We start from the raw sequence: 26713 nt of genomic DNA on the forward strand, positions 1-26713 counted from the left end.
TTTTGTCGTTTTAACTTGCACTTTCACCTCGTAGCGCCTCAGCGCGCTTTTTAACTCACTGTCCCCTTACCTGTCTTAGGGACCTTGCTCTCATTCCTCCCTTCCGCGCAGCCGACTTGGACGCTGCCGCGGCTTCACTCTGACCTGCCCGCCGCCTTCAGCGGACGCTCCTCCGGCCACGCCCACTTCCTGGCCACGCCCCCTTGGGGCTGCTACCTACTTAGGAGCTGATTACGAGCTCGCTCCCTCAAAAGGATCGCTCCCCTGCCATCCGCGGGAGCTCTCAGCCACATTTTGTCGTTTTAACTTGCACTTTCACCTCGTAGCGCCTCAGCGCGCTTTTTAACTCACTGTCCCCTTACCTGTCTTAGGGACCTTGCTCTCATTCCTCCCTTCCGCGCAGCCGACTTGGACGCTGCCGCGGCTTCACTCTGACCTGCCCGCCGCCTTCAGCGGACGCTCCTCCGGCCACGCCCACTTCCTGGCCACGCCCCCTTGGGGCTGCTACCTACTTAGGAGCTGATTACGAGCTCGCTCCCTCAAAAGGATCGCTCCCCTGCCATCCGCGGGAGCTCTCAGCCACATTTTGTCGTTTTAACTTGCACTTTCACCTCGTAGCGCCTCAGCGCGCTTTTTAACTCACTGTCCCCTTACCTGTCTTAGGGACCTTGCTCTCATTCCTCCCTTCCGCGCAGCCGACTTGGACGCTGCCGCGGCTTCACTCTGACCTGCCCGCCGCCTTCAGCGGACGCTCCTCCGGCCACGCCCACTTCCTGGCCACGCCCCCTTGGGGCTGCTACCTACTTAGGAGCTGATTACGAGCTCGCTCCCTCAAAAGGATCGCTCCCCTGCCATCCGCGGGAGCTCTCAGCCACATTTTGTCGTTTTAACTTGCACTTTCACCTCGTAGCGCCTCAGCGCGCTTTTTAACTCACTGTCCCCTTACCTGTCTTAGGGACCTTGCTCTCATTCCTCCCTTCCGCGCAGCCGACTTGGACGCTGCCGCGGCTTCACTCTGACCTGCCCGCCGCCTTCAGCGGACGCTCCTCCGGCCACGCCCACTTCCTGGCCACGCCCCCTTGGGGCTGCTACCTACTTAGGAGCTGATTACGAGCTCGCTCCCTCAAAAGGATCGCTCCCCTGCCATCCGCGGGAGCTCTCAGCCACATTTTGTCGTTTTAACTTGCACTTTCACCTCGTAGCGCCTCAGCGCGCTTTTTAACTCACTGTCCCCTTACCTGTCTTAGGGACCTTGCTCTCATTCCTCCCTTCCGCGCAGCCGACTTGGACGCTGCCGCGGCTTCACTCTGACCTGCCCGCCGCCTCCAGCGGACGCTCCTCCGGCCACGCCCACTTCCTGGCCACGCCCCCTTGGGGCTGCTACCTACTTAGGAGCTGATTACGAGCTCGCTCCCTCAAAAGGATCGCTCCCCTGCCATCCGCGGGAGCTCTCAGCCACATTTTGTCGTTTTAACTTGCACTTTCACCTCGTAGCGCCTCAGCGCGCTTTTTAACTCACTGTCCCCTTACCTGTCTTAGGGACCTTGCTCTCATTCCTCCCTTCCGCGCAGCCGACTTGGACGCTGCCGCGGCTTCACTCTGACCTGCCCGCCGCCTTCAGCGGACGCTCCTCCGGCCACGCCCACTTCCTGGCCACGCCCCCTTTCCCCACTAATAAATCATGTGCCTCTACCGTTCGCGCAGCGGACGGGCGCAGCGGGCGCGCCGTTTGCGCGCCGAAGGCGCGCCTAAGGCAAGCCCGTCTGCGCCCGTCCGCGACCGGCCGGGACCAGGGGCCACAGACCCTGCCCGTCCTCTGATGTATTCTTCTGCTCAACTCACTTCGTTTCCTGCCTCTACCTCTCCCTCTCCATCCACAGTTAAACTTTTATCTTTGCATGGTATTTACGTCCCCCCTCCTACTGGCCCAGTCTTGCCCATTTCCCCGCCTCTAACATCCTTCCCGCCTCCCCTCACTCGTATTTCCCCCGGTTTCCCTCTTGCTTCTGCCCTTCTCCTCAATACTCGCTCTGCTGTGAAAAATCAATCTGCTCTTTTCAATCTTCTGGACACTGACGCCCCGGACTTTCTGTTCCTTACAGAAACTTGGTTTTCCTCGGACTCTCTCCCCGATCTGCTGGCCATTCTCCCTGACACCCACTACGCTCTTCGTGCCGACCGCCCTGATGGTAAAACTGGAGGTGGAGTGGCCATGATAGTCCGACGCTCCTTCCAATTCCAGCTCCTGCCGCACCCTGGCATTTCTGGTGTGGATTTCTTGTTGGCCCGCTCGCTCAACCTCCCGGTTCCCCTCACGGTGATTCTTCTCTACCGTCCCCCTCAAAGTATGCCGTCATTTGTGTCCACCCTGCAGGATCTCCTGGCCACGCTGGCTCTTAACAATTCCTCGTTACTTCTGCTCGGGGATTTTAACTTTTGGCCGGGTGACCCGAGGGAGGACTCCTCTTCTAAAGACTTTTCTGCCACCCTTCGTTGTCTTAATTTTCTCCCTCTTGTTTTGGCCCCTACCCACACCCATGGTCACGTATTGGACCAGATCTGGTCTCTACGCTGTAACTCTTCGGTAACCTCGATCTCCCCCTGTATCTGGTCCGATCATTTTTTGATTTCCTTTTCTATCAGCCTAGGTCAACCCGAGAAAGCCTCCCGCCCCAAAAACACCTGGGCTCGGAGCTGGAACAAGACGGACCTTAGTGATCTCTCTTCTTCTCTACTTTCATCGGCTCCCACCCTGACTAACCTCCCTGTGGAGAACCAGGTGGTTGCTATCAACAACTGGCTCTTCTCGGCCTGTGACCGGGCCGCCCCCCTCAGAAAGATCAGATCAGCCCGCCCCCATGATGCGCATAAGTGGTTCTCCAGCGACCTCAGATCGCTGAAATTAGAACTTAGGCGCTCTGAGCGTCGCTGGCGCCGCAACTACTGTCCTGATCTTCGCATTGCCTATAAAGCTCTTCTGAACAGCTACAAATCGGCCATCTTAGCGGCAAAATCCAAGTATTTCTCGGAGCGCGTAGCCCTTTCGGCCAATAAATCGCGTGAGATCTTCTCACTGGTGCGTAGTCTTGCCACCTCCGATCGTGCTAGCTTGTCCCCCGCCCCCTCTCTATCTCTCTGTCACTCCCTTAATGATTATTTTATTAATAAAATAATCACCATCAAGTCCAACATTCCGACTGTACCTGAACCTAACTTCCCGGATCACTCTTTCTGCTGTTCTTCTGTTTTTGATCACTTCCAACCTATATCACTTGAGCTCTTCCGTGACCTCCTTGTTAAGGTCAAGTCCGGTTCTCCGGCGGATTGTGCTCCTGCTCGGATCCTTAGATCCCTCTACACTTCCTGCCCCACCCCTCCCTTAACTCTTCTCAATTCTTGTCTGGCTTTGGGTTCTGTTCCTTCTCTTTTCAAAACTGCCATTGTGCTTCCTATCCTGAAGAAAGCTGGCCTGGACCCTTCCCTTCCATCGAACTTTAGGCCGATCTCCCTCCTTCCCTATCTTGGGAAGATCCTCGAGAGCTATGTGACTTCTTGTCTCTCGAATTTCATCGAGGAGAATAACATCTTGGCCGCTCGCCAGGCTGGTTTTCGACCTGGCCACTCCACTGAGAGTGTGGTCCTCGCGGTCCTGGATGAACTGAAGGGGAAGGCTGACAGCAATCTCCCCCAGGCCTTAGTTCTCTTGGACTTGTCCGCTGCGTTTGACACGGTCGATCATACCATTCTTCTCGACCGTGTCAGCGCAGCGGGCATCCAGGGAACCGCCCTCTCCTGGATCGCGTCCTTTCTTCAGGGCAGATCACAGGCAGTTCACCTCTCTGACTTTTCTGCCCCCTCTCTCCCGGTCACCTGTGGGGTACCCCAAGGTTCTTCTCTGTCCCCCCTTCTTTTCAACCTCTACATCCGCCCTCTTATCTCCTCCCTTCTCGAGCTGGGGGTCTCTGTGTACAATTACGCAGATGACCTCCAGCTCGTTTTCGATCTGTCCTATCCTACTCACTCTCTCTCCAAGTTCAGTTCTACTCTACTCTTTATTTCCCAATGGATGAGCTTTAATCATTTAAAGCTCAATCCTGACAAGACTGAGCTTGTCCTCACTGGTGGTCCCTCTAACCCCTGGTCCGCTGTTCACTGGCCCCTTTCCTTTGGCCCCCCTCCCTCCCCAGTCTCCTCCGTCCGGACCTTGGGCATTAAGATCAGCAATGATCTTACTATGCATGCGCATATCAGCGCCGTCGTCTCTGCTTGTTTCCTTTCCCTCCGCCTCATCCGCAAGATTTCCCGGTTTTTTTCTGTTGATGCCCTTAAAACTATTATTTCTGCCCTTATCACCTCCCGCCTGGATTATGGTAATGGCCTGTTCGTAGGCATTCCGGCCTACGAAACTCGCCGCCTTCAGGCCATCCAGAACCAGGCAGCCCGTCTTGTTTTTCGTCTTTCTAAGTTCTCCCACATCACCCCTGCCCTTAAATCCCTCCACTGGCTCCCTGTTCACCTCAGATCTCACTTTAAACTTGCCTGTTTGGCTTTTCGGGCTCATGCCCGATCTGCTCCTCTCTTTATCAATTCTTTAGTTTCCTCTCATGCCCCTTGTCGCTCTCTTCGCTCGTCCTCTCTCTCTCTTCTTCACGTCCCCCGCTTCCGTAAATCCCGCACCGGAGGCACCCGCTTCTCGGTGCGGGCCCCCCAGATCTGGAATTCTCTTCCCCTCTCGATTCGCTCTATTCCTATTTTTTCTCATTTCCGTAAAGCTCTTAAAACTTTTCTCTTCCTTCAGGCTTTTCCTGTCTAACTTCCCCCTGGTTCCCTTCCAAATTATGGCTGTGTTCCTCAGCGCCAGGAAGCCGCTTGGCCGCAGTGCGCTCTTATAAATATTTGTTTCATTTCATTTCATTTCATTTCAATTGGGGGCACGAAAGTGAGTCTGTTGTCCCATACACTGTGTATACGGGACCTCGTGGACTGCAAGTTCCATCAGGCAGTGCGCCTGGGAGGTGCAACGCTTTAATTGAACTCACCTGGAGGAGGAGGAGCCAAGAGCTTGCGGATATTGAGGCAATCTCTAAGGCGCTGGGAACTTTGTTTTACTTGTGGAGTTGGCACTGAGGACGGCCATAGGGGCCAGAAACGCGTCTGCCACTATTCTTCACAGACTTCAGGAAGCGACTGCAATTTTGCCAATAAATTCCTTCATATGAGCCCGGAGCATGTGTCCTGCTGATTACTTTCGTGGTCAGCATTGGTGTTCTATATATATATATATATATATATATATATATTGGAAGTTAATTAAGAAACAGAAATTGGATGGTACAGTTTATATGATGAAGAACTAAGGAACTATCGAATGGAATAATTGATCTAAGAAAGAAGAATTGATGAAGGAACCATTGAACAGTGCAAACATCTGAGGAAAAACAACCAAAGGAAACAGAAGAGTTAAGAAAGAACAATGGGGTTAAACAGACGAGTTAACAAATAAGATAGGAATATAATGTAATGACTAATCTGAGAACAATATTTGTGATGACATCTGAGCTAACACGATCTGAACTGATAAGAAAACCAATCGGACGGAACAAATATGATATAAAAATACAATGAAAAAGCTCTAAAATAGTACTGTGCAAATGTTATTTCATGTAGGAGTCGGCTAAAGTAATTCAAGAACATATCATTTTGAGTCAGATAAATATTTTAGATATGTCTGCATACACTGTATTTTTCTATGACCAATGAAATATCCTTTCAATTGTTTTTCCATGTAAAATGGAGTGAAGTACACATCTAATACATACACCTGAGTTGTAGATAGTCATCGAAGCAAGCAAAGAATAGCTGGAGTAAAACGGATCTACAAAACGGTCTGGCAGACTAGTAGAGCTAATTGGATGGAACACTTAAACACAGAAAGAGAAGAGATGCCAATAGTAGGGTTAAAGAAGAGTAGTAAAGGGTTCGAACATCTGAACTACAAATATTTTTAGGTCTCGTCCTTTTCCATTGCGAAGCAATGGGAAATGGGGGAGAATTCATGTGCTCCATCGGATAGTCAAACCACTACTTTTTTCCGTGGCGTTTTCTTCGAGTGCACGTACAGGCACGCTCATTTGGCCCATACACTTTCATGGCCATCTGTTCCTGTTCCTAATGGCCCTCCCCCAGCACAGAGCGCGCATCGCGGCCGCACAGCACATCAAAGGGCTTCGCCCAGCGTGTGCTCTGCGGCTTCTCGGCTTCTCCTCCCCTAACTTCCTTGCATTTCTCCTCCCCCTCCCCAGCCAGCTTCCCCCAGGCCAGAAAAGTACATTGTCATCACACTGTTTGTTTCATTCAGTTCGTTACCTCCTTTATGCTGTCTATACATAAAACAAACGTATTTGCTACTTTTTACCAGTCTTGGTAAAGCCAACAGGTCCAGCATAAAAGCATTTGTGAATGCAGCTAAATGATTTGCCTACATGGGCTACCAGCTGCGATACAACGGAAGCACAGTGAATCACACATGCTTTCATCCATCCCCAGAGCACTCTGATCTTTAATTGGCAATCGGTAGCAACATGTAAAACCTGTAAAGATTTACAGAATACTATGATTGGACATTAGGGCCGAGAACATACCCTATTTATTAATTGCACGGCACTTTTAATTAAATTACGAGTTATCCTCTAATCAAACGTGGCCACAGGAGTTCTCTTTTAATGCTTTTCTCACTAAACAGTTACCTTTCTGTCTCTCGCGCCTTTTTCTGTTCGTCTTTCTTGCTCAAAGTTAGTCTTCTTGGCTTAATTGCTTTAAATTGACGCCCCCTTTATGATTCTCATTTTCGCTGTCGCTCTGTTAGTCAACATTATGCGTCCCTTGATCTCTCTTCTCTTTTTTTGCTCTCCTCTTCCTTGCTCCATTTTACTTCCTCGTTCGCTTTTCCCCTCTTCCCTGAATCCCTCATCTCCTTTTCTATCCCTCTCTTCCTGGGCACCCCTGGTAGAAAACTGACTTTTGTTCTAATTCATTGCCCGTGGTCAGGCCCGTGTAATATATCCTGTTCTCAGACAGACCTGGACTTCTTTTTCCCGCTGCCTCCTACCTTCGCCTCTGACTGTGAGACTGCATCCCAGACGTTTGCATTCGTCTTAAAATGTTCAATGTGCTTCTTTATTTAAATAAACTTTATTAATCTGTTGATATGCACGTTCCTAAGCAGTCATTGTCACCCTCGAATTTTTAAACAGCTCGTGCTACCACGTAATTCATAAAAGAAGGAAGATCGATAAATTCATTCAAAACTGACCCAGAACATAGCGTTCAGCTATACCCAGCCTTAACCAACGCAAACATTCTGCCGTCAGCACAATCACTACATCAGCAGGACACACAATGACAGTCAGAGGAGCCGGAATAGCTAACGTCATTTGCATGGTGTCGCAAATTCATCATTCCTTCAATCAACTCACCGGACCCCCCCCCCCCACAAGCACTCCCTCCCCGCACCTCTTGTGTCCCCACAGGGAGGAGCAGTGCAAGCTTCCCTCACACACAGAGCAGGTACAGCACAGGCAGCTACAGTGCAAGCTTCCCTCACACACAGAGTAGGTACAGCACAGGCGGCAGCAGTGCAAGCTTCCCTCACACACAGAGCAGGTACAGCACAGGCGGCAGCAGTGCAAGCTTCCCTCACACACAGAACAGGTACAGCACAGGCGGCAGCAGTGCAAGCTTCCCTCACACACAGAGCAGGTACAGCACAGGCGGCAGCAGTGCAGCACAGGCAGCAGCATTGCAAGCTTCCCTCACACACAGAAAAGGTACAGCACAGGCAGTAGCAGTGCAAACTTCCCTCACACACAGAACAGGTACAGCACCGGCAGCAGCAGTGCAAGCTTCCCTCACACACAGAGCAGGTACAGCACAGACAGCAACAGTGCAAACTTCCCTCACACATAGAACAGGTAAAGCACAGGCAGCAGCAGTGCAAGCTTCCCTCACACACAGAACTGGTAGAGCACAGGCGGCAGCAGTGCAAGCTTCCCTCACACACGGAACAGGTACAGCACAGGCGGCAGCAGTGCAAGCTTCCCTCACACACGGAACAGGTAGAGCACAGGCGGCAGCAGTGCAAGCTTCCCACACACACAGAGCAGGTAGAGCACAGGCGGCAGCAGTGCAAGCTTCCCTCACACTCAGAGCAAGTACAGCACAGGCGGCAGCAGTGCAAGCTTCCCTCACACACGGAACAGGTACAGCACAGGCGGCAGCAGTGCAAGCTTCCTCACACACAGAGCAGGGACAGCACAGGCAGCAGCAGTGCAAGCTTCCCTCACACACAGAGCAGGTACAGCACAGGCGGCAGCAGTGCAAGCTTCCCTCACACACAGAGCAGGTACAGCACAGGCGGCAGCAGTGCAAGCTTCCCTCACACACAGAACAGGTACAGCACAGGCGGCAGCAGTGCAAGCTTCCCTCACACACAGAGCAGGTACAGCACAGGCAGCAGCAGTGCAAGCTTCCCTCACACACAGAGCAGGTACAGCACAGAAAGAAGGGGAAGGGGTTAAGTCAACATGGACTACAGGTAGAAAGGGCGTGTTTTATGCACCGCTTGCAGGTTGTCAAAACACATAAATTGAAGGCATTGTCATTTAGAATGCCAGTAGCTCTCAAAATCTCGCAAATACGAGACCTATTGCATTGCAAATGCTTGTTTTAAGTAAGTTGTGTTGCAAATCATGTTTAATTTGGTAGGACTAAGGAATAATTAACATTTATGAATGTCAGCATTGCATTCCTTTGTTATAATTAAACAGCCATGGGCGTCTACCAGTCCAGTGAGTGGGGTGGCGCTCTCTCTTTAAAGGCAGTTCCAAGTTCACCCAGCACAAATATTAAAATCTGGTTCAACTAATGCACTTAGGTACATTTGGTATAGTTCAGTTTATCTGCAGGAAAATGTGTGGAAAAACATTATTTTCCAAATGTTTAAAAAGGCACCAGGGTTGCGGTGCTTGCTTATAATAAATCCCACTTTTTTATTGATAGCACCGCTCTCGGAATGCACCTGTTTAAAGAGAGATTTCTCAATTCTCCTGTCTGTTTTGTCTGCAGGTGCAGGGATGCAGGCCTCAGTTTGGTTGGCACTTATTAGTTTTCAGGTAAGTGACTCTATGGTATGCTAGTAAAAATAAATGTGCAGTACACCTTACCTTTAACACAATGGAAAAACTTGTTATAAAAGTATGTGTGGTGTGTAATCAGGCCTGTGCAGAGTTTTACCCTGCGAAACTCTATAAAGTGCTGCAAAAACGGTGCCACACTACGCAGAGTTCCGCCAGAGGTGGAGTCATTAAGATGCGCTGCTCGCAATGATTTTTACCGCCGGGAGTTTGTCCCGTGCTGTAAAATCAGCACGAACAGCAATATGTGCCAGAGGGCGCTGCTGCTTTCTGCCACTCGAGTAGACATTCTACTTGAGTGGCAGCTTCCTCAACACGAGCAGCAGATTTCTGAACGCGAGCCACCGGGCACCGGCTGCATCAAGAAATATCGCTGGGAAGAGGTCTAGCGTGCATTTTATTCTCACGAGCACTCACCAACTTAACGTTAGCGAGCCGCTCAAGATTAAAAAATGTGCTCCGCGTCACTATGCAGAGTTGTTCAGAACTCTGAGCTCCGCATGGAGCGCGAAGTGGGCTATACTCTACAAACTCTGCTGGAGGAGCAGAATTCTTCGCCCACCCCTCAGGTAACCAAAACATATTAATTCACTAAACATACCTCGCTGTGGATAAAGTAACGCCTCTAGCTTCCTCACTATTTACTCTCAGTGGGACATGAAGTATAGGGGCACATTCATCAAGCTTTTTACTTGTTGCAAACAGGCCGATTCTCAGAATCAGCCCGTTTGCGACCGCTAAAAGCCATTTCCGATGCATCAAACCTCAGTGCATTCGCAAAATAGGTGACCGCAATTTTTGCGATTACCTATTTTGCGAATGCATTTAGGGAATCACAATTTCCTAAATGCAATGCATGAAGCATTTTAAAAATGCGACTTTGCATTAAGGATTTGCAAATTACCATCAACTTTAGGTTGATGGTAATTTGCAAATCCTTAGTAAAATGCACAAAATTGCATTTTTCAAAGTGTCATGAGGCGCATACACAGGCTCTTAGAGCATGTGTGTGCGCCACATGTGCACACTTACCTTTTTTGGGGGTGCATCAGGGGGACCTCAGGCCCTCTAGCACCCGTGCAATTGCATTCTCAATTTGCGATTACCTATTTGGTAAATTGCGAAATTGGAACACTTTCCTAGAGGCCCATAGGAATGAATGGGAATGCATTCCCTAATAGCGAATCACAACTTGCTAATCGCTATTGGGGAATGTGTAGGAATCGCTATTTGTTTTGCGATCCCTACATGCATAAGGAATTGCGACTACTAAATAGAGATTTCTTTAAAATTGCTATTAAGGTATCGCAATAGCTTATCTTGATGCATGTGCCCTTCGGTTTCTACATGACTTGTGTTGTAATGCAACATAATTAACTAAATGTAAATATTTTATTCCTTCACTGACAATTCTTACAAAACATACTAGAACTCTAATACCTTAAGCTTTGAGACACATTCATAACATTAATACATGATCCTGACTTAATAGTCCTTCCTATTCCACCAAAGGAAAGCTTCAAGTCAAATACAACAAACTGGGGGCCAGATTTACTAGTTTGTCATGCAGCGCAATGCAGCAGCCACAAATACTGCGCTGCATGAGAAGGAGAGCGCCATGTTTGCAGAAATATGGCACTCTCTTCCCCTCTCCCTAACGCAGTTGAAGAAATATGCGGCTGTGTGCCACGGACATACTTTTGCACCAAGGTGCAAGGGTGTCTCTATGAGTCTAGCACGCGTTTTGTACTGAAAGTATACCTTCCAGGACATAATACTATGCTTCGACTAACTTTAAACCTTTTCCCACTTTGTATGTGTGCTGCACAGTGCAGTACGCATGCAATGTCAGAAAAGAAATGATAAATTAAAACATTTCTCTGTGATTGCTCCTATCTGAAATGGGCGTTATTTTGTGACTCTAAACCTTGTCTACTTTTTTAAGTAAATAGGGCTAAGCAGCAGGAACCTTGGGTGGTTGCATGGGAACGGCTATACACCATGCCCTCTCGGTGCTAAGTAATGCAAAGCTTTCAAGTTAATTTTCAGTGCTAAAGACATTTAGCGCTGGAAAGTAAATCATAAAAAATTGATTTAGGGTTGTTTTGCATCATGTTATGACTCAAACACGGTGCTAAAACATAGGTAATATACACCTCAGTCTCAAAAGAGTTCGTAAAAATGGTTAGGTATTTCAAAGTTTGTTTCTATTAACTACACAACTTCCAGAAATACTCTCTGTATTCTCAACGTCCTTCAATCCAATCCAATCCAATCCAAAGAAGCAACTGGTTATTAGCAGAGGTAATTCCAGATGTGCGTAGCTTCTTGACAGCTCCTTGACAAGTGTATGTGTGTGCATATAGCTGCATCATGCAGCATTACACGTGATTTTTGTGAAGGTAGGGCTACAGATGTTTCTTACTAGAGGATGAGGAGACTGAGAACACTGCACAACATCTCACCAGCTATGCCATGTGCAATCGCTCAACCTCAAAGAAGTCATAGTGCTTGGTGGCAAGCACATGGTGATTCAAAAGCCACTTTCTACAACCCAGCTGGGCCAATCTGAATATGTCTCTGAGGATTCTCAAGTCTTGTATCTTTGGATGATGAAAAGAACCTCCCATCAATATTATGCAGTTCAAGAGCAAGTTATGATAATAATGACAAACATCTTCTGTAGGATCAGAAAAATCAGCAGGTGCTTTTTGTGGTTTCTTAGAGAACTTTTTAGAAATCCAGAAAAAAGTTTAACACCCAATTTGAGTAGTGAAGGGCACATGTCAGTCTCAGTGGAGGCTCTCTGCTATGGCGGAGGAGCGTCACCCCACTGCTTTTAAGCAGTGCAAAGTGGAAACATAAAATGAAAATAACTTTGAGTTATTATCATTTTATGCTTCATGCTGCTTTGCAGGTGTGCGGGTGGGCAGGGCTGCTCTGCTCTCAGAGCAGGGCAGGGGAGGAGTGGTTTGCACACTTTCCCTGTTCTCCATGCAGGATGTATTACAGCCTGCATGGAGAACATGCCCAGCCCCCATTCCCTGGCTGAACATCAAACCAGGACGCTCAGACCAATGGTCAGTGGGGCCTAGTTGTATTTCCTGTTCCTCGAGTTCGACGAGGAGAGCAGGAACAGAGACGTGGGATCGGGCAGCAAGGTAAGTTTATTTTACATTTTTTTATGTTGCACAACCACCAGTGGCGGCACGTAATGTCGACGAGTAGCGGGGCGGGCACGCACAAGCACACTCCCTTCCTCCCATCCCTCACAAGCACCCACACACACATACTCACTCCCACCCATCTACATGTGCACTCACACCCATCCATTCACAAGCGCACACATACACCCATCATTCGCTAGCACATACCCATGCACACACCCATTCAAAGCACACAGCACTAATTCACATACATTTTTCTTGTGCCCACCACAACTTATAGTATGGTGCATCGGATCAGCCCCCCCTTTGAGCCAGATTCTCGAATTTTCGTGAGTTACGGCATTTTTGCTTGCGATCTATGTGCACATTTGCCATAAAATTAGCTCCCTTCGGTGTTACGGCAGCGTGCACCAGTTTTTTAATGGTTCCAGTGTGGCACTGTGAATGTGTGTGATGAATGTGCATCGTTTGCAGCGAGGTGGAATGCATCTAATCTTAACGCATTTAACATTACAATAGAAACAAATAAGCTGTGCTTCCTCCCTTCAAACACAGCACATTTTTACAAAGCAGGAATGTATCCAAGATGGTAGGAGAAAGGTGGGGGGATATGGGTGTTGGGGGTGTGACATCAGTCGCGGCTGGCATTACGGGCGGGTTGGGGGGGTGGAAATGGGGTTGTCGCGCCGCGGAGAGGAGGCGGGAGGGGTTTAAGGGAAAAACATAAATAAAATAAAAGTTAAACTTACCCTCCGTCCCGCTTTTCCTTATGTCCCGAGACTCCCGGCTCCCGCCGTCTGGCTTTTTGAATGCTGCAGCGCTCGTCATCCTCCCCACCACCAGTCGCAGCGTTGCGATTGGTGAGGCCGCTGCCCCACCCGGGTCATTTTCTCTCTGTATGCTGCAGCATACAAAGAGAACAGGGAGAGAGGTTGGTGTTTCTCGAGAGCAGGGGGAGTGGTTTGCCCATTATTGTTCATACTAACTGTTTGGGCGGCCTCAGGCTGCCCAAACAGTCAATATTAACAACAGTGGGCAAGCCACTCCCCCCCTACTCTCGAGAAACACCGCCCACTCTCAACCAGGATCTTCATCTTTCTCGCCGTGCAAGAAGGCAGAAACAGATGGTAGATATTACCATTTATGTTTCTGCCTTCTCGCACTGCGAGAAAGCAGGGGGGAGGCACCCAAACGCCCCTATAGAGGAGCCGCCACTGACAACCACCACCCCGCGTGCGACCCCCACCTGCAACTCTCTCTTCCCCGCCACCCACGAGCCATGCTGGCCACCACTGGTCAGTCTCAAGATAATAGGCTGGCTGGAAAACATTTTTTATAGGTACAGTTACTGAAGCTTCATGTGCTCTGCAGGAGAGACCTCAAGGCAGTATGAAGCTACGTGAGTGAGGGCACTAAGAAATTAATATTTTTTGGAAGAATCGTTTGAGGGCTGATTGACCAACCTAAGCAAAGCATTCGGTTTCCATAGATTAGCATCTGTTGAAGGCGTGCATCAACTTTAGAGTAGTTGATTGCATTTCCAAGCACTTGTGGATGGTACCATGAGAATACATGGAAAAGGACAACGTACAATACCTTCTGAAAAGAATTTACACATGAAAATCCCTCAGAAAATACACTTGGGTCGATTCACAAAGTAATTTATGAGTACAAGAAGTAGTACTATAGGAGTATTCTTTCCCGTACTCTTAAATGCATTTGTGCCTTGGCCACGAAATGTCTAACTACCTATTAGTAGACATGAAAGAGGGCACATGTCTACATATTTTTACAAATTGTATATGAATTTTCTTTGAATATTCCAATTGTACTCCCATTTGAGATGTTTTTGGGTCCAATCCACAAAGACATTTATTAGTAGGTAAACTACTAAATGAATAACATTTTCTGTATCCATAAAAGTCTTCGTAAGTCGGCAACTCTGCACAGAGCCGACCACCTCTGAGGTAAAGATTTTGCGGCAGGTAGATTTACATCCCTAGCACAATCCACCAGACTGACTTTGGTTGGGGTAGTCCCTTTGTTTTCTACTGCAAGCTCAAATCTGGCCATGGAGAGGGGCAGGAAACATACGACGTCACACACTTTCAGTCAAAGGCTTTCACTTTACTCGCTTGTGTTCGATCAGTTTTGGGCACTGTCATGTGGAGCTCTCGGGGTGACTGAAGGTCTAGAGCCTCCAGAGAGTTTCAGTTTATTCGCCAGGTAGCGGGGAGAGGAGGAGTGCAAGGCTTTGTGTGTGATACAAGCGGTCTTGTAGATAGCTCTAGCCTCGAAGGGAAGCCAGCGGAGGGTGGATAACATCGGTGTGATGTGATCGCTTCTTTTGGCAATTTTAACAAAAAAGGAATCCTTTCTGTGTATCAGTCTTTCTAAAGTGACCAACAGGCCTACACATTTGACTCATTTGCTGTTACTTTTAAGTTTAAGCAGTTTTTCAACATTGGTACACCACACTAGAATGTCATTTTAGTTACTCTCAAAGTTTTTTATTTAAAATGTTTTTTTCGTAAAAACTTTTTTTATGTATAAAAAAGAAGCACATATATATTCACAAACTTTATATCACGCTTTAAGTCATTTAAAAAGTGTGCTCTGTTACACTTGTAACTACTATCTAACAATTCCGGGTTACGGTTTCTAGTTCAGAGTCACACTTGGTTCAAACAATATTTGTGTATTCACATTCAATAAAATCAAAACAATACAATTCATTAATAGTTAATAAGTCCTATTTGTCGACGCGTTTCGGTGCGTAGATTGCATTTGTGGCACCTTCCTCAGGACAGACGAAATTAAAACAAACGTGATAGCTTCTTTCTAAAAAAGGAAAGAATAAGTATAATCAATATATTTTCCTAAAGAGAGTTTTTATTCTAGTTGTGGGCTAATTTACAAGTGGTTGCTTTTGAGTATATTGGGTCCCCTTACTTGAAATTTTAGGGATTTAGGTCCTTGTATTGATCTTTCAGGACTGCTTTGTTCCTATGTGGCGTTACGTTTCTCCTTGGTAGCGCCAAAATCTTATTCTTTTATTCACTTTCTACAAAAAGAAAAGACAAGCAGGGAATTTAAGCTCCATGCTAGAGATAATGGTATTGGCTGGTGCATCCATATTTCATAATTTACTCACTTATAGAGATTTTATATATCCCTTTAAAATATGGGTGTCTGTCAAAGCTGGTACTGTTTTCCAGTCTGGCCCTCAAGCGATTTGGTGGTATTACTTTGCCACGTACATTTGGTGATGTTACTGCGCCTATAGACAACACATTGATTAATTAAAGAGTTTTTAGCCTACTTGTTTGGGTAGATTTGGTTTAGAGGAGTAATTTGGCTGATACTCACCTGGCAAGTATTACTCAATGCTTACACTCTGGCACTTTCTTTATTACACCCTTTCCAGTGGTGTCTGTCAACCTGTATTTGGAGTGACATAGTGGTGTATTTAAGTATCATCACCCCCACCATGTTCTAAAAACCCTATCTTCTGTACTACTGGGGCAATTTGGTGTGTCCTACATACCTTGTTAATTTGACAGGTTTGACATAGGTCCAGAGTGCGCCTTGACTTTTTGTTTGGAGCGAGGTCTGTTCTTTTACCTGGAAGATTAATAGATCATCTTAGAATAGAAGCAGCGACGTATTGATATTCAGTCTATGTATTTCATCTGCCGCCTGGACATGGGCATCTACTGTTTACTTTTCACCCAATGTCTCGCTCTCTAAAACCCCATAATCTTTCATTGTTATTCCTGGGAGCGGGTCCCTTACCCTGCGCCTGTTGTTACAGAGCATTCAGCCCCAATTTGTGTTCATTATTCTCACTGGTGGAAAAAGTTCCCCGCTATTAACCTACTGCTTACGATGGTACATGGACTATTGCCATCCTCCTGCTCAGATAGTGCAGCCCCCATCAGCTATTCCATTCCCTGGACTGTTACCGTCCTCCTACTCTGGTAGCGCAGCCCCCGTCTGCTATTACAGCCCCCGCACGCTTACCTTCTCATTTGCCGGCACCGAGCAATTCGCTTGCGACCGCTTCCTGCTTTGGCTGCTTTCAATTGAGCTAGTAACATTAAGTCCGCCTTAAATACCCGTGCGCATCCTAAGTGGGATAGCAATTATCTCGTTGATTGATGTAAATTGCTTTAATTTCGCGGCAAAATTCGGCGCCATTTTAGTAGTTTTATTAACCCATATAAGACTACCGAGCCACGAGTTCGAGTCCCCCGTGTTCCCGACTCTAATCCTTATTATTTAATTAATTTTATTTTTCAGGGGCATCATGTCCCTGCGCTCACTTTATATCTATGCCATATTCTCTCCATAGTGTTGTTTCGCCACATAGTTTACGTGTATAATTGTCTGCGCCCATCTGTTGGCGCCATTTTAGTAGTTCGCGATGTTTGTTATGAACTACATAGTCTCGAGTTCGAGACTGTGGATGCGCAAACGCACTGTACCACTAACTGAATTTTATATTATAGGTAATTTGGGGTCTTATTTGCTCTACCTCGCCCTGGCATGAGTTTATTTTTCTTATGTTTTTTTGGAAAAAGAGCAAAATTGCTCGTTTTAACCATACATTAATTTCTAGACAAAAAATTTTTTCGCCATACTTTCGATACCAGCGCATGCCTCGTGTCTCAGATGGATACCAATTATTGCATTTTTATGTGATTTAACAAGTGCCATAGTGATGTTAAAAACAATGGATAATTCGTAGTTACTCAGCAATACATCCAATTTGCACTGATATAAAAGGAGTACAGAAGTACATCGTCTATATTACACTTTATACAGACTTAAGTAGAAATATACCTGGATTGAAAAATATACAATTAATTTGCAATGATACAAATGGAGTACAAGGATGCATAGCATATGTTACATTTTATACAGACTTCAGTAAAAGTGTACCAGGGTACAAAATATGGTATCCTGTGGGGTAATTACCGAATCATTCTGTCCCACTCCTCCCGTCCATTTAATCCATGATAGTATGACTTAAATTTGGACATGTAGAATTGTTCCCTCTGTTTACGTTTTTTATTTAAATCGCCCCCTCTTACTGATATCTTGATCTTTTCCAGTATAAACCACTTGATGTCATCTAGACTGTGATTTTGCGCTGTCCAGTGATCAACTAGTGGGGCATTCTTTTTTTTGTTTCTTACTGCGGAACGATGTTCCGTGAGTCGTAGACGCATTTCGCGGCCCGTCTCACCAATGTAACATTTATTACACGGGCAAAGCACCAGGTACACTACATTGGCCGTACGACAATTTACATGTTCGTTCATCCAATGGGTAATGCCCTGCACTTCTAATTTGTCAGTTTTGATGATATTTTTGCAGTGCGAGCAAGAACCACAGGGTAAATTGCCCCTGATGGGGTTGTTGCTTACAACATCTAGTTGTCCTCCTCTTTTCGGTTCTTTAAAGGTTTGTACTAAATGGTTTCTTATGGTCTTATTCCTTCTGTACGCGTATATGGGTTTACTCATAGGTGTTATTCCTACTTTATTTAGTATTGTCCAATTTTTGTTTATCAGATTCTTCACTTTGTTACTAAAGCCATTATAGTCATTTACCATAACTATCTGATCATTACAGTTTTTAGGTTTGGACGATGCTTCAAATAAACTGTCACGATTATAATACTTCGCACGCTTATATGCCTGTTTTATTAAACGGTTTGGGTATCCTCTTTGGGCGAGTTTTGTTTTTAAAAAAGCTGCATGTTTTTCATAACTCGCTCTGTCGCTACAATTCCTCCTTATTCTTAGGAATTGACTAAAAGGTATCCCCTCTTTTTGGCACCTCGGGTGATAGCTTTTATGGTGAAGAAGCGTGTTTCGGTCAGTTGGCTTAACAAATAAGTCTACATTGAGGACCCCTTCTCTTTCGTGAATCTTGATATCCAAAAAATCTACTGACATTTGGCTTTTGTTGGAGGTAAATTTCAGGTTAGGATCCCCACAGTTTATCTAACCTGAAATTTACCTCCAACAAAAGCCAAATGTCAGTAGATTTTTTGGATATCAAGATTCACGAAAGAGAAGGGGTCCTCAATGTAGACTTATTTGTTAAGCCAACTGACCGAAACACGCTTCTTCACCATAAAAGCTATCACCCGAGGTGCCAAAAAGAGGGGATACCTTTTAGTCAATTCCTAAGAATAAGGAGGAATTGTAGCGACAGAGCGAGTTATGAAAAACATGCAGCTTTTTTAAAAACAAAACTCGCCCAAAGAGGATACCCAAACCGTTTAATAAAACAGGCATATAAGCGTGCGAAGTATTATAATCGTGACAGTTTATTTGAAGCATCGTCCAAACCTAAAAACTGTAATGATCAGATAGTTATGGTAAATGACTATAATGGCTTTAGTAACAAAGTGAAGAATCTGATAAACAAAAATTGGACAATACTAAATAAAGTAGGAATAACACCTATGAGTAAACCCATATACGCGTACAGAAGGAATAAGACCATAAGAAACCATTTAGTACAAACCTTTAAAGAACCGAAAAGAGGAGGACAACTAGATGTTGTAAGCAACAACCCCATCAGGGGCAATTTACCCTGTGGTTCTTGCTCGCACTGCAAAAATATCATCAAAACTGACAAATTAGAAGTGCAGGGCATTACCCATTGGATGAACGAACATGTAAATTGTCGTACGGCCAATGTAGTGTACCTGGTGCTTTGCCCGTGTAATAAATGTTACATTGGTGAGACGGGCCGCGAAATGCGTCTACGACTCACGGAACATCGTTCCGCAGTAAGAAACAAAAAAAAGAATGCCCCACTAGTTGATCACTGGACAGCGCAAAATCACAGTCTAGATGACATCAAGTGGTTTATACTGGAAAAGATCAAGATATCAGTAAGAGGGGGCGATTTAAATAAAAAACGTAAACAGAGGGAACAATTCTACATGTCCAAATTTAAGTCATACTATCATGGATTAAATGGACGGGAGGAGTGGGACAGAATGATTCGGTAATTACCCCACAGGATACCATATTTTGTACCCTGGTACACTTTTACTGAAGTCTGTATAAAATGTAACATATGCTATGCATCCTTGTACTCCATTTGTATCATTGCAAATTAATTGTATATTTTTCAATCCAGGTATATTTCTACTTAAGTCTGTATAAAGTGTAATATAGACGATGTACTTCTGTACTCCTTTTATATCAGTGCAAATTGGATGTATTGCTGAGTAACTACGAATTATCCATTGTTTTTAACATCACTATGGCACTTGTTAAATCACATAAAAATGCAATAATTGGTATCCATCTGAGACACGAGGCATGCGCTGGTATCGAAAGTATGGCGAAAAAATTTTTTGTCTAGAAATTAATGTATGGTTAAAACGAGCAATTTTGCTCTTTTTCCAAAAAAACATAAGAAAAATAAACTCATGCCAGGGCGAGGTAGAGCAAATAAGACCCCAAATTACCTATAATATAAAATTCAGTTAGTGGTACAGTGCGTTTGCGCATCCACAGTCTCGAACTCGAGACTATGTAGTTCATAACAAACATCGCGAACTACTAAAATGGCGCCAACAGATGGGCGCAGACAATTATACACGTAAACTATGTGGCGAAACAACACTATGGAGAGAATATGGCATAGATATAAAGTGAGCGCAGGGACATGATGCCCCTGAAAAATAAAATTAATTAAATAATAAGGATTAGAGTCGGGAACACGGGGGACTCGAACTCGTGGCTCGGTAGTCTTATATGGGTTAATAAAACTACTAAAATGGCGCCGAATTTTGCCGCGAAATTAAAGCAATTTACATCAATCAACGAGATAATTGCTATCCCACTTAGGATGCGCACGGGTATTTAAGGCGGACTTAATGTTACTAGCTCAATTGAAAGCAGCCAAAGCAGGAAGCGGTCGCAAGCGAATTGCTCGGTGCCGGCAAATGAGAAGGTAAGCGTGCGGGGGCTGTAATAGCAGACGGGGGCTGCGCTACCAGAGTAGGAGGACGGTAACAGTCCAGGGAATGGAATAGCTGATGGGGGCTGCACTATCTGAGCAGGAGGATGGCAATAGTCCATGTACCATCGTAAGCAGTAGGTTAATAGCGGGGAACTTTTTCCACCAGTGAGAATAATGAACACAAATTGGGGCTGAATGCTCTGTAACAACAGGCGCAGGGTAAGGGACCCGCTCCCAGGAATAACAATGAAAGATTATGGGGTTTTAGAGAGCGAGACATTGGGTGAAAAGTAAACAGTAGATGCCCATGTCCAGGCGGCAGATGAAATACATAGACTGAATATCAATACGTCGCTGCTTCTATTCTAAGATGATCTATTAATCTTCCAGGTAAAAGAACAGACCTCGCTCCAAACAAAAAGTCAAGGCGCACTCTGGACCTATGTCAAACCTGTCAAATTAACAAGGTATGTAGGACACACCAAATTGCCCCAGTAGTACAGAAGATAGGGTTTTTAGAACATGGTGGGGGTGATGATACTTAAATACACCACTATGTCACTCCAAATACAGGTTGACAGACACCACTGGAAAGGGTGTAATAAAGAAAGTGCCAGAGTGTAAGCATTGAGTAATACTTGCCAGGTGAGTATCAGCCAAATTACTCCTCTAAACCAAATCTACCCAAACAAGTAGGCTAAAAACTCTTTAATTAATCAATGTGTTGTCTATAGGCGCAGTAACATCACCAAATGTACGTGGCAAAGTAATACCACCAAATCGCTTGAGGGCCAGACTGGAAAACAGTACCAGCTTTGACAGACACCCATATTTTAAAGGGATATATAAAATCTCTATAAGTGAGTAAATTATGAAATATGGATGCAACAGCCAATACCATTATCTCTAGCATGGAGCTTAAATTCCCTGCTTGTCTTTTCTTTTTGTAGAAAGTGAATAAAAGAATAAGATTTTGGCGCTACCAAGGAGAAACGTAACGCCACATAGGAACAAAGCAGTCCTGAAAGATCAATACAAGGACCTAAATCCCTAAAATTTCAAGTAAGGGGACCCAATATACTCAAAAGCAACCACTTGTAAATTAGCCCACAACTAGAATAAAAACTCTCTTTAGGAAAATATATTGATTATACTTATTCTTTCCTTTTTTAGAAAGAAGCTATCACGTTTGTTTTAATTTCGTCTGTCCTGAGGAAGGTGCCACAAATGCAATCTACGCACCGAAACGCGTCGACAAATAGGACTTATTAACTATTAATGAATTGTATTGTTTTGATTTTATTGAATGTGAATACACAAATATTGTTTGAACCAAGTGTGACTCTGAACTAGAAACCGTAACCCGGAATTGTTAGATAGTAGTTACAAGTGTAACAGAGCACACTTTTTAAATGACTTAAAGCGTGATATAAAGTTTGTGAATATATATGTGCTTCTTTTTTATACATAAAAAAAGTTTTTACGAAAAAAACATTTTAAATAAAAAACTTTGAGAGTAACTAAAATGACATTCTAGTGTGGTGTACCAATGTTGAAAAACTGCTTAAACTTAAAAGTAACAGCAAATGAGTCAAATGTGTAGGCCTGTTGGTCACTTTAGAAAGACTGATACACAGAAAGGATTCCTTTTTTGTTAAAATTGTTGATACCCAGTCCTTTCTGGTCCCTGGGAAACTCTCTACCTTTTGAGATCGCTTCTTTTGGCCCCATAAATGAAACGAGCTGCTAAATGGAAGACAGACTTAAGTGGGGACAGGTGAGATTTGGGGAGGCCAGTAAGAAGAGAATTGCAGTAGTCTAGTCTGGAGAGGACCAGCGATTGCACCAGGGTTATAAGGTCCTCCTCCGGGAAGAAGCGACAGATTCCCCAAAGAAGGCGCAGTTGGTAACGAGCAGATTTTGCAATAGAATTGATGTGGGGAGTTAGATTGAGTTTTTTGTCAAGAATGACACCAAGGGATTTTGCGCTGTCGACAATGATGGGTTTATTGTTTAGTAGATTCATCTGATCCATCCATGATTGAACCGGGGGAGGAGAGAGTGAGGAGTAGAAGAGGAGGAATTCAGTTTTGGAGGGATTCAGAATCAATTGATGAGTTGACATCCAGTTTTGAATGGAGTCAAGAGTAGATCTTAGGATGGAGAGATCATGAGTGGAGGCAACTTTGAGGTAGAGTTGAGTGTCGTCTGCGTCTGCATAGAGATGATAGTGAGTCCCGGATTTGCTTAGGAGGTTTCCCAGTGGTTCTAAGTAGAGATTGAACAATGTGGGTGCAAGTATAGAGCCTTGGGGAACACCTTGACCCACCGCCACAGGAGAAGAAAGACTGTTTGCTATTTTGATCATTTGTGATCGGTCAGAGAGGAAGGATGCAAACCATTTAAGCACCGTGCCCTCCATGCCCATTCTCTGTTGAAGAATATTGAGGAGGGTGTTGTGATTAACAGTGTCGAAGGCTGCGGAAAGGTCAAGGAGAATTAGCAGACAGGACCCCCCTGAGTCGAGTATCCTCAGCGCATCATCAACCACTTGCAGTAGGGCTGTTTCAGTGCTGCAGTTTTGGATGAAGCCGGACTGACAATTGTCAAGAAGATCATTGTCCTTGATATGACGACAGAGTTGTTTTGCTACACATCTTTCTGTGATCTTCGCCAGAAAGGGAAGGTTAGTGATGGGGCGGAAGTTGTTGAGGTCATTCGCATCAGCAGTGGGCTTTTTAAGCAGAGGGGTGACATGCCCAGTTTTGAAGGAGACAGGAAGGGAGCCTTGCCGGAGGGAGAGGTTGATCAGAGTGGTCCAATAGGAAAGGGAATGGGTATAGAAGTCAAAGGCAATGGCACTGGGGATAGGGTCAAGAGAATGGTTGGAGGGCTTTGTTTCGCGTATGCACTTGAGAAGGGCATCTTCAGATATGGGGTCAAAGCTCTGCCAAATGGCTAAGGGTTTGCGCTCCTCTGGAGGTGTAGGATGAGCAACCTGATCCACAAGTGATTTCACTTTTCCATCGAAGAAAATAGCGAAATCCGCTGCTCTCTTTGTAGAATCCTCCACCTTGGGGGTTGGGGGAGAGCAGCTCGGAGTCTTGATGAGATCGAATAGTTTTTTTGGTCTATTTTTGGCGGAGTCAAGGAGGGTTTTGAAGTGCGTCGCTTTCTCAAGGAAGATGTGCTTGTGGTACTTGGATCTTGCTGTGCGAAGCATGGCTAAATTGTCAGTGGAGGGCAAATGCCTCCATTGCTTCTCCAGGAGTCTTAGCTGCTTCCTTTCCTCATAAAGGGATTTGTTGAATCAAGGTGCTGAGGGAGTGGGCCTTATCCTTTTGCTTTTGAGTGGAGCAACGTTATTAATTTCAGCTGCAAGAACTGTGAGGCATTGGGAGGTGAGATCGTCAACAGCTATGTTCGGGTCTAGCCTTGGGAGTGATAGCAAAGCTGATTCACAGAGGGGACCGACATCAATGTTTTTGGCATCACGGAACCAGGAGATGGCCCTCTTTGGTTGGCCAAGAGTTATAGAGTGTGAAAGTTGAAGAGAGAATGGGATGAGGTGGTGGTAAGACCAGTCTACATGAATTGGGGTAGTAGTAGAAAGCATGCCTGCTTTAGAAATAACAAGGTCCAGGATTGCGCCTTTGGAGTGGGTTGATTCAGTGCAGTGTTGGACAAGATCATTTGCAGAGAGGAAGGTGGCCAGTGAGTTCGCAGAGGCGTCTTGCGGTACGCCCCAGTGGAGATTGAAGTCACCCACGATGGTCTGATTGTCACTTTGAGAGTATTGGTCGCTGATGAAGTCTTTGAGATCTTCTATAAACAAAGAGCCACTATGAGGCGGGCGGTAAATGATATGGAATCTGAGTGGTGAACGGTGTTGCAATTGAAGCTCAAGAGAAAGGCATTCAAAGGTGTGGGAGGAGCTGATAGGAGAAGCCTTAAGTTGGAGGGCGTTTCTAAAGATGACTGCAACACCTGCCCCTGTGTTTTCAGTTCTGTCATTCCTAAATATGGAATACCCTGTGGGTAATAGGAGATCAAACATAGAGTGAGAGGTATCTTTGAACCAGGTCTCTGTGAGGAAGAGCATGTCAAGTTTGTGAAGGGTGATGGTATCGGAGATTTCAAGTTTGTGTTGTACTGCAGATGTGAAGCATACAGCGCAGCTCTGTCAAGACTGTTTTGGTGACGGGGGCACTTGGGCTCTGGAGGGTGATCGGGATATTGTACATTTGCGGGGGTGCTCGGGAGGGTTTAGGTGGATGCTTTGTTCTGACAGAGGTGATGGTCGGAATAGTGTAGATAGTGGGGTTGCTAGGGTATGCCTTTTGGAGAAGGGTGGCGTTCAAGGGCTTGTGTGAGTTAACGACGTTTGCAGACGAAAGGTTGAGCTTGGCTGTATTGGGGTGAGGGGGCGAGGTGCATCTCAAGGGAAGTTGGGAGGGAGTAGAGGTGCATGGAGGGGTGGAGATCTTAGAGCATAAAAGTGAAATGGCAGCTGTAAGCTGGGAGATGGAGGTGATCAGAGAGCCTAGCGTATTTTCCAGTGAGAAAGAGGTAAAGCACGGAAGGTTGGGTGGCTCGAGTGAAATAAGGGGGGGTGGAATTGGTGGTGGAAGGCAGGGAGAGGTGGGAGGACAGGAGGTGAGTTGGGGGGTGGGGTTCACAGGTGGGGAAAGGTGGAGGTTGGGAGCGGGAGTAAGTGAATTGGGGGTTAAGGGAGAGTTGTCATTGTTGGTGTTGCAAGAGGGAGAGGGATTAAGGACAAATTTAGAGGGAGAAAGGTGCGGAACACGGCGGTAGGGAAGTAGGAGGGGAGAGGCCCGTGTGGCGTCATGGGAATGTAGGAGGTTTGGGAGGAAAAGAGGTGCAGTGGTTGTGGAGGTCCTGTCAGTTAGGAGAGGTAACAGTGAGGGAACGGTCATCTGGCAGAGTGAGGGGGGTTGAGAGAAAGGGAAGTTGAGGCTGCTGGGCCCGAGGGAGGGAGATGGAAGGGGTTACTAGGAGGGGAAAGGGGGTAGTGCAACAGTACTGGAGGAGTAGGAGGGAGGAGAGAGATGCAGTGGGAATGTGGTGGCAAAAACGGGGTGAATGACGAGGGGATGAAGGGGTGGAGAGGAGGGATGGAAGGAGGGATAAGGGGAGCATAGGGAAAGTTAATTGGGGGAGAGGGTTGGAGGAGAGGTGGACTAAAAAGGGGGGTGATGGGAAGAAGTATGGGGGAGGAGAAGAGTTTGGAGTATCGTGATAGTGCAGATGGGACGAGGAGCGTGTTAGCTCGTGGTAAGGCTGAAGTAATGTGGGAGGGGACATACTGTGAGGGGGGAGGAATAGGAGATGAGGTAAGTTGGGGGGGGGGAAGAGGGCCGACCTGCGCTTCTCGAGAGTGCAGCCAATTGGAGTGAGGTGGGGTCGGCGGAGGAGAAAGGGAGTAATGGGTGGAGCTGGAAGGAGAGTCAGTGGGAAACCCGGTTGCAGAGGAGGGGAGTAGGGAGGGGAAGAGGTGGTCAAAGAGCGAGAGGCAGGAGTCTTTGCCTTGGATCATGACAGTACCGTTGTTATAGAGTGAGATAGTGAGGTAGCCATTGAAGCACTCAGAGGGGGACATTTTTAGTTGTTTCCCATAAGGGATAGAGGAGGAGGAGGAGGTGACGTTAAGGGAATTGTAAAAACTGTTGGACCAAGAGGGGGTGTCGCGATTGAAGAAAATTAAATCGTTTTTGAGCCTCCGAAGACGACCATTGTAAAATTGATCAACGAAAAGGGAGTCCGGGAAACGTTCAATAGTGTTATGCTTCAGTCGTTTTATTGTAGCTTTAGTCTGGTCGGGAGGATAAATGATTTTGTAGCAATTGGCTCCAGACTTAACTCGAGAGGTGGCCATGTTGGGAAGATGAGGCGAAGGAGGGTGGGGGAGAGATGAGAGGGGTGTTACTGGGAAAGCGGTAGTGAGGAGAAATAAAAGGGCAAAAAGGGGGCGCATAATCCAAACGTTTAAGGTGGAATAACCGAGTTAATGTGCCATCAGGGAAGTGAGGTGGGTATTTGTTGGGCCCTTCGTCTAGGAGTATGAGGTGCCACCTGGCACAAGATATAAGTTACAAGGGAAATATTTGCAGATAGTAGGGACCCATCACAGAGCAAATACAGACAAAGTAGAACAGAATAAAAATTACCACCCAGTGACCATTGGAGAACATTGAACTTAATACCAGCCTGCTAATAGAACTATATTCGGCACCAGCCGCCATGTATGCCCAAGTTCTCAACAGACTACTATATGACCCTAAGCTCCTGTGAGACACTAAGGTTAGGGCAAAGAGCATAGGGTGGATCACAAATTGA

At 46.0% G+C, this 26713-nt stretch overlaps 1 protein-coding gene across 1 annotated transcript in view; it reads left to right on the top strand.

Moving 5' to 3' along the window:
- The window catches only part of CCR7 (C-C motif chemokine receptor 7), a 170171-nt gene that overhangs the window by 98258 nt on the left and 45200 nt on the right, over positions 1 to 26713 (top strand). The window contains exon 2 of the mRNA XM_078641422.1: positions 9124 to 9170. Coding sequence (XP_078497548.1) covers positions 9124 to 9170 — 47 coding nt within the window. The remainder of the gene's footprint in view (positions 1 to 9123; positions 9171 to 26713) is intronic.

This window comes from Lissotriton helveticus, chromosome 5_1 (assembly GCF_964261635.1).
Source record: "Lissotriton helveticus chromosome 5_1, aLisHel1.1, whole genome shotgun sequence".
Taxonomy (NCBI): Eukaryota; Metazoa; Chordata; class Amphibia; order Caudata; family Salamandridae; genus Lissotriton; species Lissotriton helveticus.